A 14,133-nucleotide genomic window follows, 5' to 3' on the forward strand; every position below is an offset into this window, starting at 1 on the left:
TCTATTCATAAGGGACCTTAAGAATGAGGCATGTAGAAAGTAAAATATTCAACTGCTACTTAGAACAATTAATGAGCTGCAGCAAGGCAGCACATCATTAATTACCAATATGAATGATAGATGTTCAAGGAGGGAGATATCACTTCCAAGCTAGTGTCCTCAGGAAAGCCATCATGAAGGAAGTGAAATTTGAGCCTGAAATTCTTAGCTGAATAGAATATGGACAATAAAGAGGATAGGAGAGCTCATTCCAGATGGATGCAATAGTATGAAATAAAAGTGCAGAGGTAGAAAATTGAAAGACACATTTGAAAGGCAATAAAACATTTTTTATTTAGGATGACATGAGATGTTCTGCCTGAAAGGAAAGTTAATGCTTTCTAAATCAGAAAATTAGAGGAAAATGTACTTAGATATCATTTAGACCTGGAAAGAAGGAAACATGGACACGTCATGTTTGATGCATCCATCTTTGCTGGATTGGAAAGCAGATATAGAACTACACTATTATATGGAGTAGGATGAAACCTCAGACATTGTCTAGTCCAACCATCTTGTTTTACAGAAAGGGTGAGCCAGTTTCCTAAGTCTGAGTCCAGGTTACTGTTGGCCAAGGGTTTGTGGAGGAGGGCAATTGAAGGATTGAGATGAGTGAAAATAATTTGAAGGGCAGGGCTGGAGAAATCTGCTGGAGTATGTTACACTCAAAAATCGCCCAGTACTTGTAGGACGAAGAGAAGCATCACTGAGTTGCAGTAATCGTCCAGCTGAAATTAACACAAACCTTTGGGACAGACAAAACATGGTCCCTGACTATCCCCCACAAAGCCCTGAATCTCAAGAACGAAAACCAGAAGGCAGATGATAGATGTGATCCAAGTTTGAAGATGGGTATGACAGACCTGGTAGAAGTTTAAAGAAACAAGAAAGTCTGAAATGCAAGTTCCAGGAAAACAGGGACCCTTTCAGTCTTGTTCACCATTGTATCCCCAGTGCCTAGAACAGAACCTGGCACACAGTAAATACTTAGTAAATGTTCATTGAATATTGATGTTATAAATGATTTGTGGGGCTTCATTGAGGTAGTTGGGCCATGAAATTTATAGTGGATACATAATGATGACTCGTCAGAAAGGATCTGTCTAACAACGGTTATGAGGGTCGGGAGACTGGGGTTTCTTGCAATTGCAAAGAAATAGTTATGTTGGGGATGAGGATACAGTGGGCCAGAGCAGGAAGGTGTGTAATGAGGAAGGTGCAATGCAAGAGAAGAAACTCTAACATCTCAAAGAAATTGCAACGAGGCTGTCCAGAATCTGACCATTCTGATTTATGAATCCTAGAAAAAATAGCGATAAAATAATAGAGGCTTAAAAGTATTTTCGAGGTTTAATTCAATTGAAATCTCTGAGACATGATAATTCTATGATTTAAACCAAATGGATTTGAAATTAAAGAGGTATTATCTTAGTTTATATGATCCAATGAGTTAAGCCGGAGATCATTGACGATAGTCTTCTCAGAACTTCCCTGGGGCAGTCTTACTTATTCCCTGAGAGGGAAAACAATTCCTAGAGGGAACTAGTGGATTAGTCCAAGAATATTATAGTGGTTAGGAGCACACACTTCGAAATTCTGTAAATGGAGATTATAATATTATGTAGATAAAGTGATCTTACATATGTTTAAATGGCCCAGCAGAGCTATCAAGCCACAAAAAGACATGGAGAAAAGGTAAATGCAACATGAAAGAAGACAATCTGAAAAGGTTACATACTGTATGATTTCAATTATATGACATTCTGGAAAAGGCAAATCTATAGAAAGAGTAAAAAGATCAAGGGTTGAAGGGGGAAGGAGGGAAGGATGAATAGATGGAGAACAGGGGCTGTTTAGGGCAGTGAGACTCTTCTGTCTGATAATATAATGGTGGAGATGAGATATGCATTTGGCAAAACCCGCAGAACTATACATCACAAAGCGTGAAACCTATTGTAATCTATGGACTTTAGTTCATAATAATGTATCAATATTGGTTCATCAATTGTAACTAGTGTATCACACTACTGCAAGATGTTTGTGATAGGCTGTATTGGTTTTCTAAGGCTGCCAGAACAAAGTGCCCCAGACTGGGTGGCTTAGAACAGCAGAAGCATTGTCTCAGAGTTGTGGAGGCTAGAAGTCCAATCAAGGTGTCAGCAGGGCCATGCTCCCTCTGAAGACCCTCGGGAAGTCTGTGTTCCGTGCCTCTCTCCCAGCTTCTGGTAGCCTCAGATCTTCCTTGCCCTTCATCTTCTCATGGCATTGTCCCTGTGTCTTTACTTTATCTTCCCTTTGTGTGTGTCTGTTTCTACGTCCAAATTTCCCCTTTTTGTAAGGACACCCTGTGATTAAGGCCCACTCTAACAATCTTATCTTAACTTTGCTACATGTACAAAGATCTTATTTCCAAATAAGGTCACATTCTGAGGGTGAAGACTTCAGCATATCTTTTGGCGGGGCGTACACAATTCAATGCAAACAGAGAAGAAACTGGGCAGGGTGGAGGACAGGAATTATATTGGAAGTTTGTGCTTTCTGTTTACTTTTTCTTTAAACTTAAAATTACTTTCAAAAATAAAGCCCATTAATTGTAAAAAAAAAAAAGCAAGTAACAAAATATGACCCAGCACACAGTACATATTCAATAAATGTTGTTTACTTTTGGAAGCTGCATTAGCGTATTCAGTGTCCCTCACTCAATAGGTTTTATTTTTGATGCATTCTAAGACCAGTATCAGCACTGCCCAAGAGCCCAAAGACTTTCCCCCACTCATTCGCCATTCTGTTTGTGATAATTTGAAGGTAGATGGGACTTAGCTTCCTCCATGTGGCTTCTGCCCCTAATAATTGAGCGCTGGATTAAAAAGCCAACTGCTCACAACCGTCTCCTGCCTTGACTGTATTTACACATGCTTGTGCACACACGCACACTCACACACACACATCTGCACACGCGCGCACACACACCCCTAACATGGCTTCTTATGTGCCACCAAACCCCATCCCAAACGAGCAGAAACAGACTAGTTCTCCTTATAAAGCAGTCACAGGAAATATCTGTAGTGAGAGCCACACACCCATAAAGGCACAAAAAAAAAAAGCTTTGCAAACACAAAACATAGGAATAATTAGAATTCTTGGTTGAAGGATGCACATCAGAAATTTAATTCAATTTTTTTTAATTTAAGGAAAAGAATCATAGATTGGATTTAATAAATATACTTTAATTCCCAATCTAGGGAGGGAAATGGAGAAGAGAAAGAGAAGAAAGTGACAGAGAATGAAACAAATGAAAAAAGAAATGGCAGAAGAAATATTGATAAATATCGATAAATCCTCCTCCCCCACAGGAAGCAGAGAGGGAAAAGCATTGAGAAGAAGCGGAAGGAGATGACCCTTCAGGAGGTCCTGACGTGGTGGAGAGACACAGGAGGTCCATTTATAGTGCCATCACCTGGGCCACCAGCGTGTGGTGTCATTACCGAAAGGAAGGGCAGTGTGCTAAGTGATTTGAAACCTGTAACATTGATTTATCACTTAATTACAACATAGGTGTGCCCTATTTCAAGAAAATCCGGTATTTGAGAACCCATGTTGACAAGACAAATGCATCTGTCAGAAGCTAATGATTCATCTGCCTTTGAAAAGCACTTTTTTCCCTTTACAGAAGGAGTCACATCAGAGTTCTTTCAATAGCATGACTAACCCCCCCCAAAATTTAGATTTTCATAAAACTTTCCAAGAACCCGCCTGTCGTATGTATTGATACATACCTCCTCTAGCCTGCATTTCAGGCTACTCTGTCCATTTGTGACTCTCAGGAGCTGCACAGTTTACAAACTCCCTCTGCCTTAACATGTCATCATTTCATTGGTGCAGTTTGTTTCCTAACCGTTGTTGCCGGAAGTAGTCCAGCATTGACTGGGGCTAGGAGAGGAAATGAGAGATGGGGGCGTGGAAGGTGCTGCCCCCAAAAGAGGGAGAAAAAAATCATTTACAATTCTACCCAGACATGGCTCCTCTTACATAGGAACGGTGCCATAGAATTTCAGAAAGTTCTGTGATACGAGGGTGTGAGGATTAAGGAAAAACTCCGGCCCCATCCTGCTTTGAGACCAACCGAGAGCCATTTTCACAAACACACACACCTTCTCTCCCCGACCCAACCACATACACCCCAACAGAGAGTCATACCACGCAGTACCCAGATGTGTTTTCTCCTCTCCCTCACATGTACCTACCACATGTCCACAAAGCATGACCCAGAAAGGCACTTGTCTACGTAGATGCAGCATAGAGCTCACTCTCTCTCTGTCTGCCTCCCTTCCACCGCCTAAATGACATGCATACATACTTGCAGCATTCAAATGAGTAAATAACCGGATAGGTAGAGTTTTTCTATGGTTGGGAAAGAAAAAATTGCCCAAGTAAGTAAGAAAAGGTGAGCTGTAGGAGGAGAGAATGGGTAGAAGAAAAAGAATGTGCGTAGGTAGAGAACCAGTGAGCATGGTCAACAAGTGACCACTCAATGTTAGCCAGCTGCACTTTCCTTTGCGTACTCCAAGACACTGTCGGGCTCTGCCAACCAGATGCCTCTTCGGCCTGCTTGGGGAGATTTGTTTCACTGCTCATTAGCACCTCCACCAGAGGTATAGGCTGAGAAATTCGAACCACTGTTAACAAGCAGCCAGCATGACTACTTAGCTTGTATAAGCCAGACCCGAAAGCTTAGAGGATGCTCTTCAAGCCACTTGGATAAATTTTAAAAAGTGAAATTGTTTGCTTACAGACAGACCTCTTTCTCCCATTTCTGTTTGCTGTTGCTATAGTTATTGGAGAAGTGGTTTATATACAACAAAAGACTTTACTGAAGAGCTTACTCTCTCACTACACCCTGCATTCAAGTAACTGAGTTTTGGTCCCACTGCTCACAGGGCTGCGCTGCTCAGAACAGGAGCCCACCTTGAGGAGAAAGACCCTTAGATGACCCTGAAATCACTTTTATTTTTCCGTTTTGATAACTATGATTAGATCAGTTTGGAGAATATAGAGAAATGTCTTTATGGTTGATGAAATTAAAAAAGGAGAACTGATTCTTTCCTTCATAACTAGCAAAATCTTGGAAAGTATTCTTGGTAAGAGGAGGTAGAAGAACACCTTAAAATTTAAAAACTCCAAATGAACACCAAAATTTGAATTTCCAAAAGATTTATAAGCAGTATAAATAAGACCCTAGGGGATAAGAAGGGGGGGGGAATTCAAACATATTTGAGTTTTGTTTTTGTTGGCTGAGATTTTAGTTTTGTTTTTGTGGGTTTTTTAAGGGGAAAAAATGCTTGAAAATAAAAGAATTTGACAATTTACTTAAGGAGGTTTCTGAACTTGGCTTCAAAATCTAAGTTTTGCTTTTTGCTCCATCAAACAAAAATGCCATTAGGGGATGGCTTTAGGCTTTGTGCAGCTCCTTATTTTCCTACGCGGGGCAAATGGCTCGTCTCATGTGCACAGAAAGCGCTGGAAAATATTTTTTGTGATCTGAGTGCAGCAGAGAGTCTAGGATTCCAGAGGAAGTGGAGGCCTCCCGCTCCACACAGGAAACAATCTTCAAGCAGGCCTTAAATGCCAGATTCCAGGCCGAGTTTAACTAACCACTGACAGCTCTGTAAACAAAGCAAGGACAAAAAGAGCCCGCTTCCCCTTTTCTGGTAGTCATTTTGGGTTTGGGGGCTGCAGGGGAATTCTGGAATACTTGACTCCATGGCACAGAAACACAGGGGAAGCGGGTTCCTCAGTTGAAGAGCTGGAAAAGGAAGATCTTTCTGGGATTCAAACCATCACGGAGGAGGTAGGAAAGGATAAAATGGTTGGGTTACAAAGAGCCGGGACTTCTGAGCTCTGAAAACAGCTTGATCACAACGTAACTGCTTTTTAAAATGCTGCTGCATTATGTTTATTCATGGTATTATTGCTGTGGCCTCTATTATCATTCTGATATTAATGTTCTTGTAGAATATGCAAATTATGCCTGGATACTTGTATTATTTTATTTCTCTCTTTTACTTTTCTCTTAGTTCCTACGTACTCCTTTTCTTGCCCCTTTCTCTTTTCTCTCTTGTTTTTTCCACTCTTGTTCTCTTTTCCTCTTTCTTTGTTCACTTTTTCATAACTTTTGTCTGTGGGCAGCAAGTTACAAAGAACAAAATCATTTGGTAGCTCTGAAGTGATCCCACCAATATTTCAAATCTTCAAAACCTCTCTGTCTCTTGAGGTCTTTATTTTTTTAACTGTAATCCTAGAATCTTACTTTTTTGTCTCTAATAGTTTCATGAATGAGACTGAATTTAACACATAAAGAACTCGGCTTGGGAGTCATAAATTGATCACTGGCTGCCTCACCAGTCTTCTAAGGTGTTTTTCTTAAGAGTAAAGAAAAAAATGAAGTGATGAAAAAGTCTGGGGGTAGGGGGAGACCTAAGCGATTCATGGGAGATAATACTCCGATTCATCTATGATGTTGATTTCTACCTCCTCCTCTTTAGATCCAGACATTATCTGGTCTCCTGAATCCTGAAACCACACCATGGATGATTTTGAACGTCGCAGAGAACTTAGGAGGCAAAAGAGGGAAGAGATGCGCCTCGAAGCAGAAAGGTAAGGATCCGGATTGCATTCGTATTCTGTTATTAACAATGTTGGTTCCAGGCCTCAAGGATCATCACTCTGAAGAGGCAAATGTATTGCACACTAAACTGTTTACAAAAGTAGTTAGGGAAAATATTCCTAAGACTCTAAACTCTGCATGAAAAAATAAAACAAACATCAAGAAAAAGAGAGATTTGAGAAAAACTAAATAGTTGCGTTTAATCAGTGTCTTTCATATTGGAATTTTTAAATGACAAAAGCAATACGTGGATAAAAGTTAAAAAGCAATTATAACTGAAATAACAGAAAAATGATAAATAGTGAATATTGAGACCGTTTAGGAAGTGGATCTTCAGTCTAACAAAGTAAAGGGGACAAATTTTTACTCTTATTAGAATCTTGTGACAAATTTTTATTCTTTTTAGAAAAGCATCCCAATTCAGTAATCCACATCTCATGGGTTAATAGTTGGTGGAGTATATTACTGTGGAGATTCTGAGTCTAGTTGGAAGCTGTTATGTTGTGTGAAATGTCTGTCGTGGTGACTTCAAGGGCAAGTTGGAGAAATAAAGCAATGACATATGAAGCACGGGACATAAATGCATATTTTAAAATTTTAGGCCTCATAGCAAAGGACATGGCATTTAATGTGGCTTAAATCAGATGTTCCTTTGAGAAAGCACAGTGGGCATTCACAGGAAGAAAAATGTTAAACAAGAGTCTTAAAACCAAATCAGTTTTGCTTCTCAGTAATCACGCACCAATGAAAAGATGGCAGCAAGGTGATCTTTTAGCGATTCTGCTGTAGAAAACCGGAAACTTACACATATAGCAAAACATATCTTGGGCTATAAGCTCTACTTATTTGTACGGAGAATGCAAAAGAAGAGGTTAAAGCTACGGTCTTGGATTAACTTGGTCAGAGTTGGCTGCCATTCATGGAATGTCTATGCACATACATGCATAGTACCATGAGTGGCAGCTGGACTCTGTGGGTTCAAATCCCACCTCTGACACTTATGAGCTGTGTGGCCATAAGCAAATGACTTCTAAGCCACAGTTGCCTTATTTGTAAAATAGGGATAATATCTATAGAATTTATGTGGTTGTTGTGAAGATTATTGAACTTCATAAATGGCCTAGCCCAGTACGTGGCACATAGTAGGCTTCCATAAATCATAGTCATTGTTATTATTATTTTCAACCATTATCGTTAGCTAAACAAGTAAGAAACAACATAGCAACATAGCCAGAACTAAACGTTAATGCCGAGAGAAGGAAAGACAGTTATCATCCTGTGATGAAACTAGTCAGGGAAGTTTCCTTGGAAGTGGTAAGCCATGGAGGAAGTAATGATGGTGATGAAGAGGAAGAGAGGAGCCATTTAGGTGGGGGAATGACACCAGCAGGAGCTTAGAGGTGGAAATGAGAATCCTCGTGCAAGAAATCCATTGAGTGCTTAAGGAAGAATGAGTTAGATTTGCACATCTTGAGTGTTTCTATTTCACATAAAAGGCAGTAGAGATTTAGCAGGGGAGCTATGTGTCATGAAAATACATTGGAGAAAGTTCTCTACGGTGGTCTAGAGTGTGGAGACACCAGCCTTGGAAGAGTCAGTATTGAACATACGGTAATGAGAGCCTGAACCAGGGCATCAAACATTGAAATGAAGATCAAATAGGAGAGTCTTTATAGAGGGAGTATTAGCAAACCTTTCAGGAGAGGGAGAAAGTCAGAAACAATTGCAAAGAATGTAAGTCTGACGATCTGAAAGAAGAGTCTCTGCATCGTCTCAAATGGGAAAACTGGGAAAGGTTCCATTCTTCCGTGTGCATGGGGGGAGTGTTTAATTTCAGGTAGAAACCACATCCACATGGAGATATCTTCCAGGCATTTGGAGATAGGAATTTTCAATCTTTGTTCAGACAGGGAGAGACATTATTATTGGAGAAGTAAGTTTGGGCACACTCAGTATGATGGTGGTAGTGCAAAAGCTGAGTGTGGATGGTAGTGATAGAGCCAAGAAAGCAAGTGTAGAGAGAGTGAGAGGTCATAAAGGCATAATGGAAGCCATCAAAGGAGACCAAAAGATCAGGGGGGTGGGTAGAACCAGAGAGAATATGGGGGTACTCACGTGGAGTGGACATCAAAACCTGTAGGCAGTGTCCAGGCCCAGTGGCACATAGCTTATTCTTTCCAATGAAGGGTTATTTGGCCTTGGTTTCTCCTGAAAGCCTAAAAAATATCTTTACTCAACAAATACTTATTAAGTACCAACCAAGTTTCCATGTCTGTGCTAGGGACAGGGAAAATTATGCTGAGATATAAATAGACGTGGTTTCTGCCTTTATGTCTTTCACGGTATGCTAGGAAACCAAAGTATAGCAGGATCAGGAAACAAACCAGGCCAGAGTGTGGGGGCAGCCCGAAGAGAACTGGTGCTAGGGGGACTCAGGAGTGAGGACGGGAAATCTGACATGGAGCTAGATCAGTATCTTCTGATTCTTTGCTTTCTCTGTGAATAGAGAGACAGGGTATCAACGTGATTCCCTCAGTAGAGTTAACTCACTGTGGTCAGAGCCACACTGTAGTTAGAGCAAATGAACTAGGTTTCTTTAGAACCAGATTTTGCCTAAGAACTTTCCACACAGCTACATGTTCATTCCTTCTGGTTTTGTGCTTTGTGTGGAAGGATGTCTTTCTTTAAAGTCAACGTTAAAAGGAATGTACTCAGTGAAGCTTAGTTAGGTACCCTTAATAACCTAAAATCAATTTACTCAATTTACACAATTTACACAAGTTTGTCCTAATCTTGTTTCACTTACTTTTCTGTCTGTATTAATGATTTTTGGATATTATGTTCCACCTGATTCCTTTCCTTCCTTCCTTCCTTCCTTCCTTCCTTCCTTCCTCTCTCTCTCTTTCTTTCTTTCTTTTTTTTTAAGGTATACTTTTTGGTGAGGAAGATTGGCCCTGAGCTAACATCTGTTGCTAATCTTCCTTTTTTTTTGTTTTTCTCCCCAAAGCCCCAGCACATAGTTGTATATCCTAGTTGTAAGTCATTCAAGTTCTTCTGTGTGGGACGCTGCCACAACATGGCTTGATGAGTGTTGTGTAGGTCCACACACAGGATCCGAACCGGTGAACCCTGGGCTGCTGAAGTGGAGTGCATGAACTTAACCACTCAGCCTCGGGGCTGGCCCCTCTTTCTTTCTTTTTTGAGAGAAGTACTTAAGTACTTCTTTATATTTATACTAAGTTTATTTTTACATGTTTCAAGGTGAACCTTCTAGTTCTGTTATTCTGGGATCTGGTAAGTGACTCTATGTTCACTCTTTAGGATTTTCAAAAATCTGGTCATTTATGGAAATAGTAAAGGTCAGGCGTTATGGTCCAGCCAACTTGAAAGAGAAAGTTCAGGGTGTGTACAGGAAACAGATGGCCAGAACCAGAAATCAAGGGCCATCCAAAATTGTGGTTTTGATCTGAAGATAAAGGGCATATAAGACCCTGTGCAAATCCCTCTTCCCTTAGCTTTAGACCTTGGCTTCCTCATCAGTAACAGGAGTTGATGTTTACTCTGGGGGATTAGTGGTAACTTTTACTTTCCTTTTGCTTTTGGTATTGTCTAATTTTTCTTTTACGATGATCATATATTACTTTATTTAAAAACAAATAAAAAAATAAGGCAAGATTCCATTTTGGAAAATGTGATTCTGTGGCCCTCCCCATTATTCTTGGGGCCAAACTGGAGTAGACGCTACTTTCCTTTGGAGTTAGGGAACTGAAAGAAAGAACTCAAATCAAATCTAGGATGGCAGTGGAATAAATTAGGAAAAATAGAGTGGCCCCAAGGCTCGCAGCTCCAGAGTCATTTATTCACTCACTCATTCAACAGATTTTTATTGAGCATCTACTGTGCTCCAAGCTCTATTTTGAGCACTGAGGTTAGACCAACTGAATGACAGAATTGGGAAGAGTGTGCTTAATGCTTTTCAACCTATATAAAACCAATTGAGGATCAAGAAACTACATTTTTATATCCTCAAACATGGTATGTACGCTGATATTCATTGATTCTTATTAAAGATGGCTTATGCCCTTTGTATGCTGTATCTCTGTAGACACTGTGGAGGAAGAGAAACTCTGTTGACTTTTCCACTTCTTACCCACAAAGGCTTTCCAAATAAAAAGTACCCTGTTATTTTAATTAGTTGTTATTGAGTTTGACTAGCAGGTGCAGTTTACTTTGCAATGATAAATAATTTAAAACTTGTGCTCTCACCAGCTGTAATAACCACAAATTAAAATAAGCCAGATTCTTATACATTCTATTCTTCAGAAATACATCTTTTAAAAGATTATTTGAAAAGCTCACCATACACTTCGTGCCGTGCTGGCTTTCATGTGCTTGGGACTGGCACCTATTCCCTGCCTCATGGCTGCCCTGAGACTGTCATACACAGGCCTCATTCTGAGGGTTGTAGTCCAGTCCATCTCAAATCATCCAGCTTTCCATAAGCTAGACTATGAACCTAATCAAAGCATCCTTCCCTTCTTTGGCCTGCCCCTTAGCCTGTGCATCTTTTTGCTATTCCCCTTGTCCTTCTCCCTTGTTTCGCTTTCACTCTGAGTCCTTAAGATGACATTTTTAGATTTGGTATAAGGAGGTACTTCATTCAGTCATCCAAAAAAATGTATTGAATATCTATCAAGTGCAAGATACTAGCCTGAACCGTAGGGATGAGCAGTCACCAGTCCAGGTGGAGTCTCGATCGTCACAAGGCTCAAATCTTAGGTAGCTTAGTGACTTTAGAGCAATCTTGACCAAAGAGAGAAGAAAGAAATTTCTGTGGGCAGAATGGATTGAGCAGGTGATCAGTGAAAATCCTAAATGCATTGTTTCTAAGCAAAAGACACTGTTTATACATATCTCAAATTACACTGTATTTTTTAATCAGTTACCCATTTGAACAAATAATTCGTTTTGCTGTTTGTTCTTCTTCACCTATCTCATGGGAATAAAAAAGTAATAAGTATGTTCTTTCCTTTCTGTTTCTTTCATTTCAATCCATCTTTGCCTTCGTCTCTGTATTTCTCATTCATCTTAATGTATTTGCCCCTGGTCCATGTGCATCTTCATCTACACTTGATTCTCTCATTTCTATATCTCCTCCCATCCGTACACCCAGACTGTGTACCCTGCATTATGCACATACATGCTTTTGTATCATCAGGGAATACATATATTTTCAAAAGGGAAAATGTAATGGAAAGGAATACATTTTCAAAGGGGTCAAATCCAATTCTCTTCCTATTCGACAAGTGCAAAAAACTGCCAGGCCTTTATGTGTATCTGGCAAAGATGGACTGACCACAGCACCAGCAATAGGTGTGTCTGAATAGAACATACATGTTCTGTATAAATGAAGGGACACCAAGAGGCATAACTGTGGGAGGCAGTGGAACTTAGCTGTTAATGGCATGGGCGTTTGCATTAGGAAGCTGTGCTGTCACATCCCAGGTCTGTCTCATGTTAGCTACATGAGCTTGCAAATTATTCCATCTTTCTAACCTTCTGTTTCCTCATCTGTGAAATGAGGGAAATAATAGTATCCACCTCACAGGGTTTTTGTAGGGATATAAAAAGATAATGCATGAAAAGTACTAACACAGTACTAACGATCTAGTGTTTGCTAGATGATTATTTATTATGTACTGAATTATTACTACTATTTGTTGAGTGTTATTCAAGAAACATCACTATTGTCTGATTTGATTCTCTGCAACACACAAGGAATTGAAGATACATTTTATATTTACTATAAAACAAAACAAAATTAAAACATGGAAGCTTTCATTCTACACTTCTCAGAGGATACAGGAACTCCAGGCAAGACAAAGAGCAGGAATGAGCTGTTGAGTGAAGAGTTTTGAGTGGGTGTGATGGTAACAGGGTCTGAGGAAGGAGTGTATTGTCTCACCACGAGAGTTCACACCAGTTCAAGCTCATCTTTTACATTTGGCCAAGAGGATTTTGAGCTTTGGTGTATCTGCTGAGAAACCTGCAGTGATGTTTTATCCATGAAGAGATTCTCAGTCCGACATAATGTTCCCTCTGTTGGGCTTGCTTTCCCAACAAGCAGCTCTCTCACTTTTCAAGACGTGAACTCATTACATTCCCAGCTCATGCTTTCCACACTCAATGTGAGTTCCTCTTTCTGATCAGAAGAAAGGCTCCTATTGTAGAGTTGTGTTATCAGATTCAGAGGCTCATAGACATAAATAAAGGGAATGAAAACACTGTTGTTGTTGTCATCATTCATACATTTTTATGGGCCTCTGAAATATCCTGATGATTAGACATTTGAAAGCAAATATTTTCACTACACTAGAAAAACAAACAATTTTTAAAAATCCATTGGGTCTAGGTCGTCCCCTCCCAGAATTGTATCACTGAAACTTTTTTACATGATTTAATGCTGTCGTCAATCAACGATTATACAACACACACACACACGCACAAAAACAATTTTTTCAAATGCTTAGCATTTTGACCTTGAAATTTTTAAATCAAAATCTTTCCAAGTGCATTTTTTATTATTCTATAATCAGAAAATTATTTTCCATTAGGAAGTTAAATAAAATATTCCTTTGAAACTGTCTAATTTATTAGTGTAGCTAAATTTACTCAAAACTTCCCTTCAGTTCTCAGAAAATTGATCACTCCAGGGAGCAAAAAATGTTAGGATTTATTATCTGAATTTTTACTTTTAAGTTAAAAGATTTCTTCAAGTAGTTTGTTTGAAAGGGATTTAAAAATATTTCCATAAGGTTTTTATGTCTATTTGATATTGTTTAGGGTCGGCCCAACTTGAATGTAGGCCCATAGACAAAATGAGGTAGATAATTTTCCCCTCAGGGATCTTTAATTATTTATTTGTGTCCAGCCACAGGAAGAATCAAAATATATATACATATTCATATTTTTCCCTCTCTTGTCCTCTCTCTCACTCACTCTAAATCGACATCATTTATTACCTGTGTCAATTTATAAATGGTCGAATTATAAATGGTAAAGATGGCATACTTTGATGAATTTCCACTAACCTAACAATGTCTTTGGGCCTAAAAGTATCCTACTTTATGGTGACCAGTGGAGCATCAAGAGTCCAGAAACACGCATTCAATAAAAATAGAAAATCTAGATTCTTAATGACCTGACCCTAACTTCACTCTTAGCTGGAAAAAAAAAAGTGTGACATATATGTGTCAATAAACATATAGTTTGAAATAGTGGTAAATTTTTCTTTACTGTCTGTATATGTGACACTTATAGTTTATCAGTCTTCGATCACCTGGGGAAAGGCAGGGTGATGTGGTAGTTAAGTATGTGGGTGATAGAGTCTGACAGACCTGGGTTCAAATTCTGACTTTAATAACTACTAG

At 39.3% G+C, this 14,133-nt stretch overlaps 1 protein-coding gene across 16 annotated transcripts in view; it reads left to right on the forward strand.

Moving 5' to 3' along the window:
• Positions 1-14,133, forward strand: part of CALD1 (caldesmon 1) — a 183,293-nt gene that overhangs the window by 81,387 nt on the left and 87,773 nt on the right. For 12 of the 16 annotated variants that reach the window (XM_070513818.1, XM_070513842.1, XM_070513843.1 and 9 more), the window contains exon 3: positions 6,582-6,693. In XM_070513818.1, coding sequence (XP_070369919.1) covers positions 6,623-6,693 — 71 coding nt within the window. In that variant the 5' untranslated portion in view covers positions 6,582-6,622. Of the gene's footprint in view, positions 1-5,458; positions 5,888-6,581; positions 6,694-14,133 lie in introns of those variants that run through there. The other 4 variants (XM_070513833.1, XM_044744940.2, XM_070513884.1 and 1 more) reach the window with 1 other exon arrangement.

Source organism: Equus asinus, chromosome 1, assembly GCF_041296235.1.
Source record: "Equus asinus isolate D_3611 breed Donkey chromosome 1, EquAss-T2T_v2, whole genome shotgun sequence".
NCBI lineage: Eukaryota > Metazoa > Chordata > Mammalia > Perissodactyla > Equidae > Equus > Equus asinus.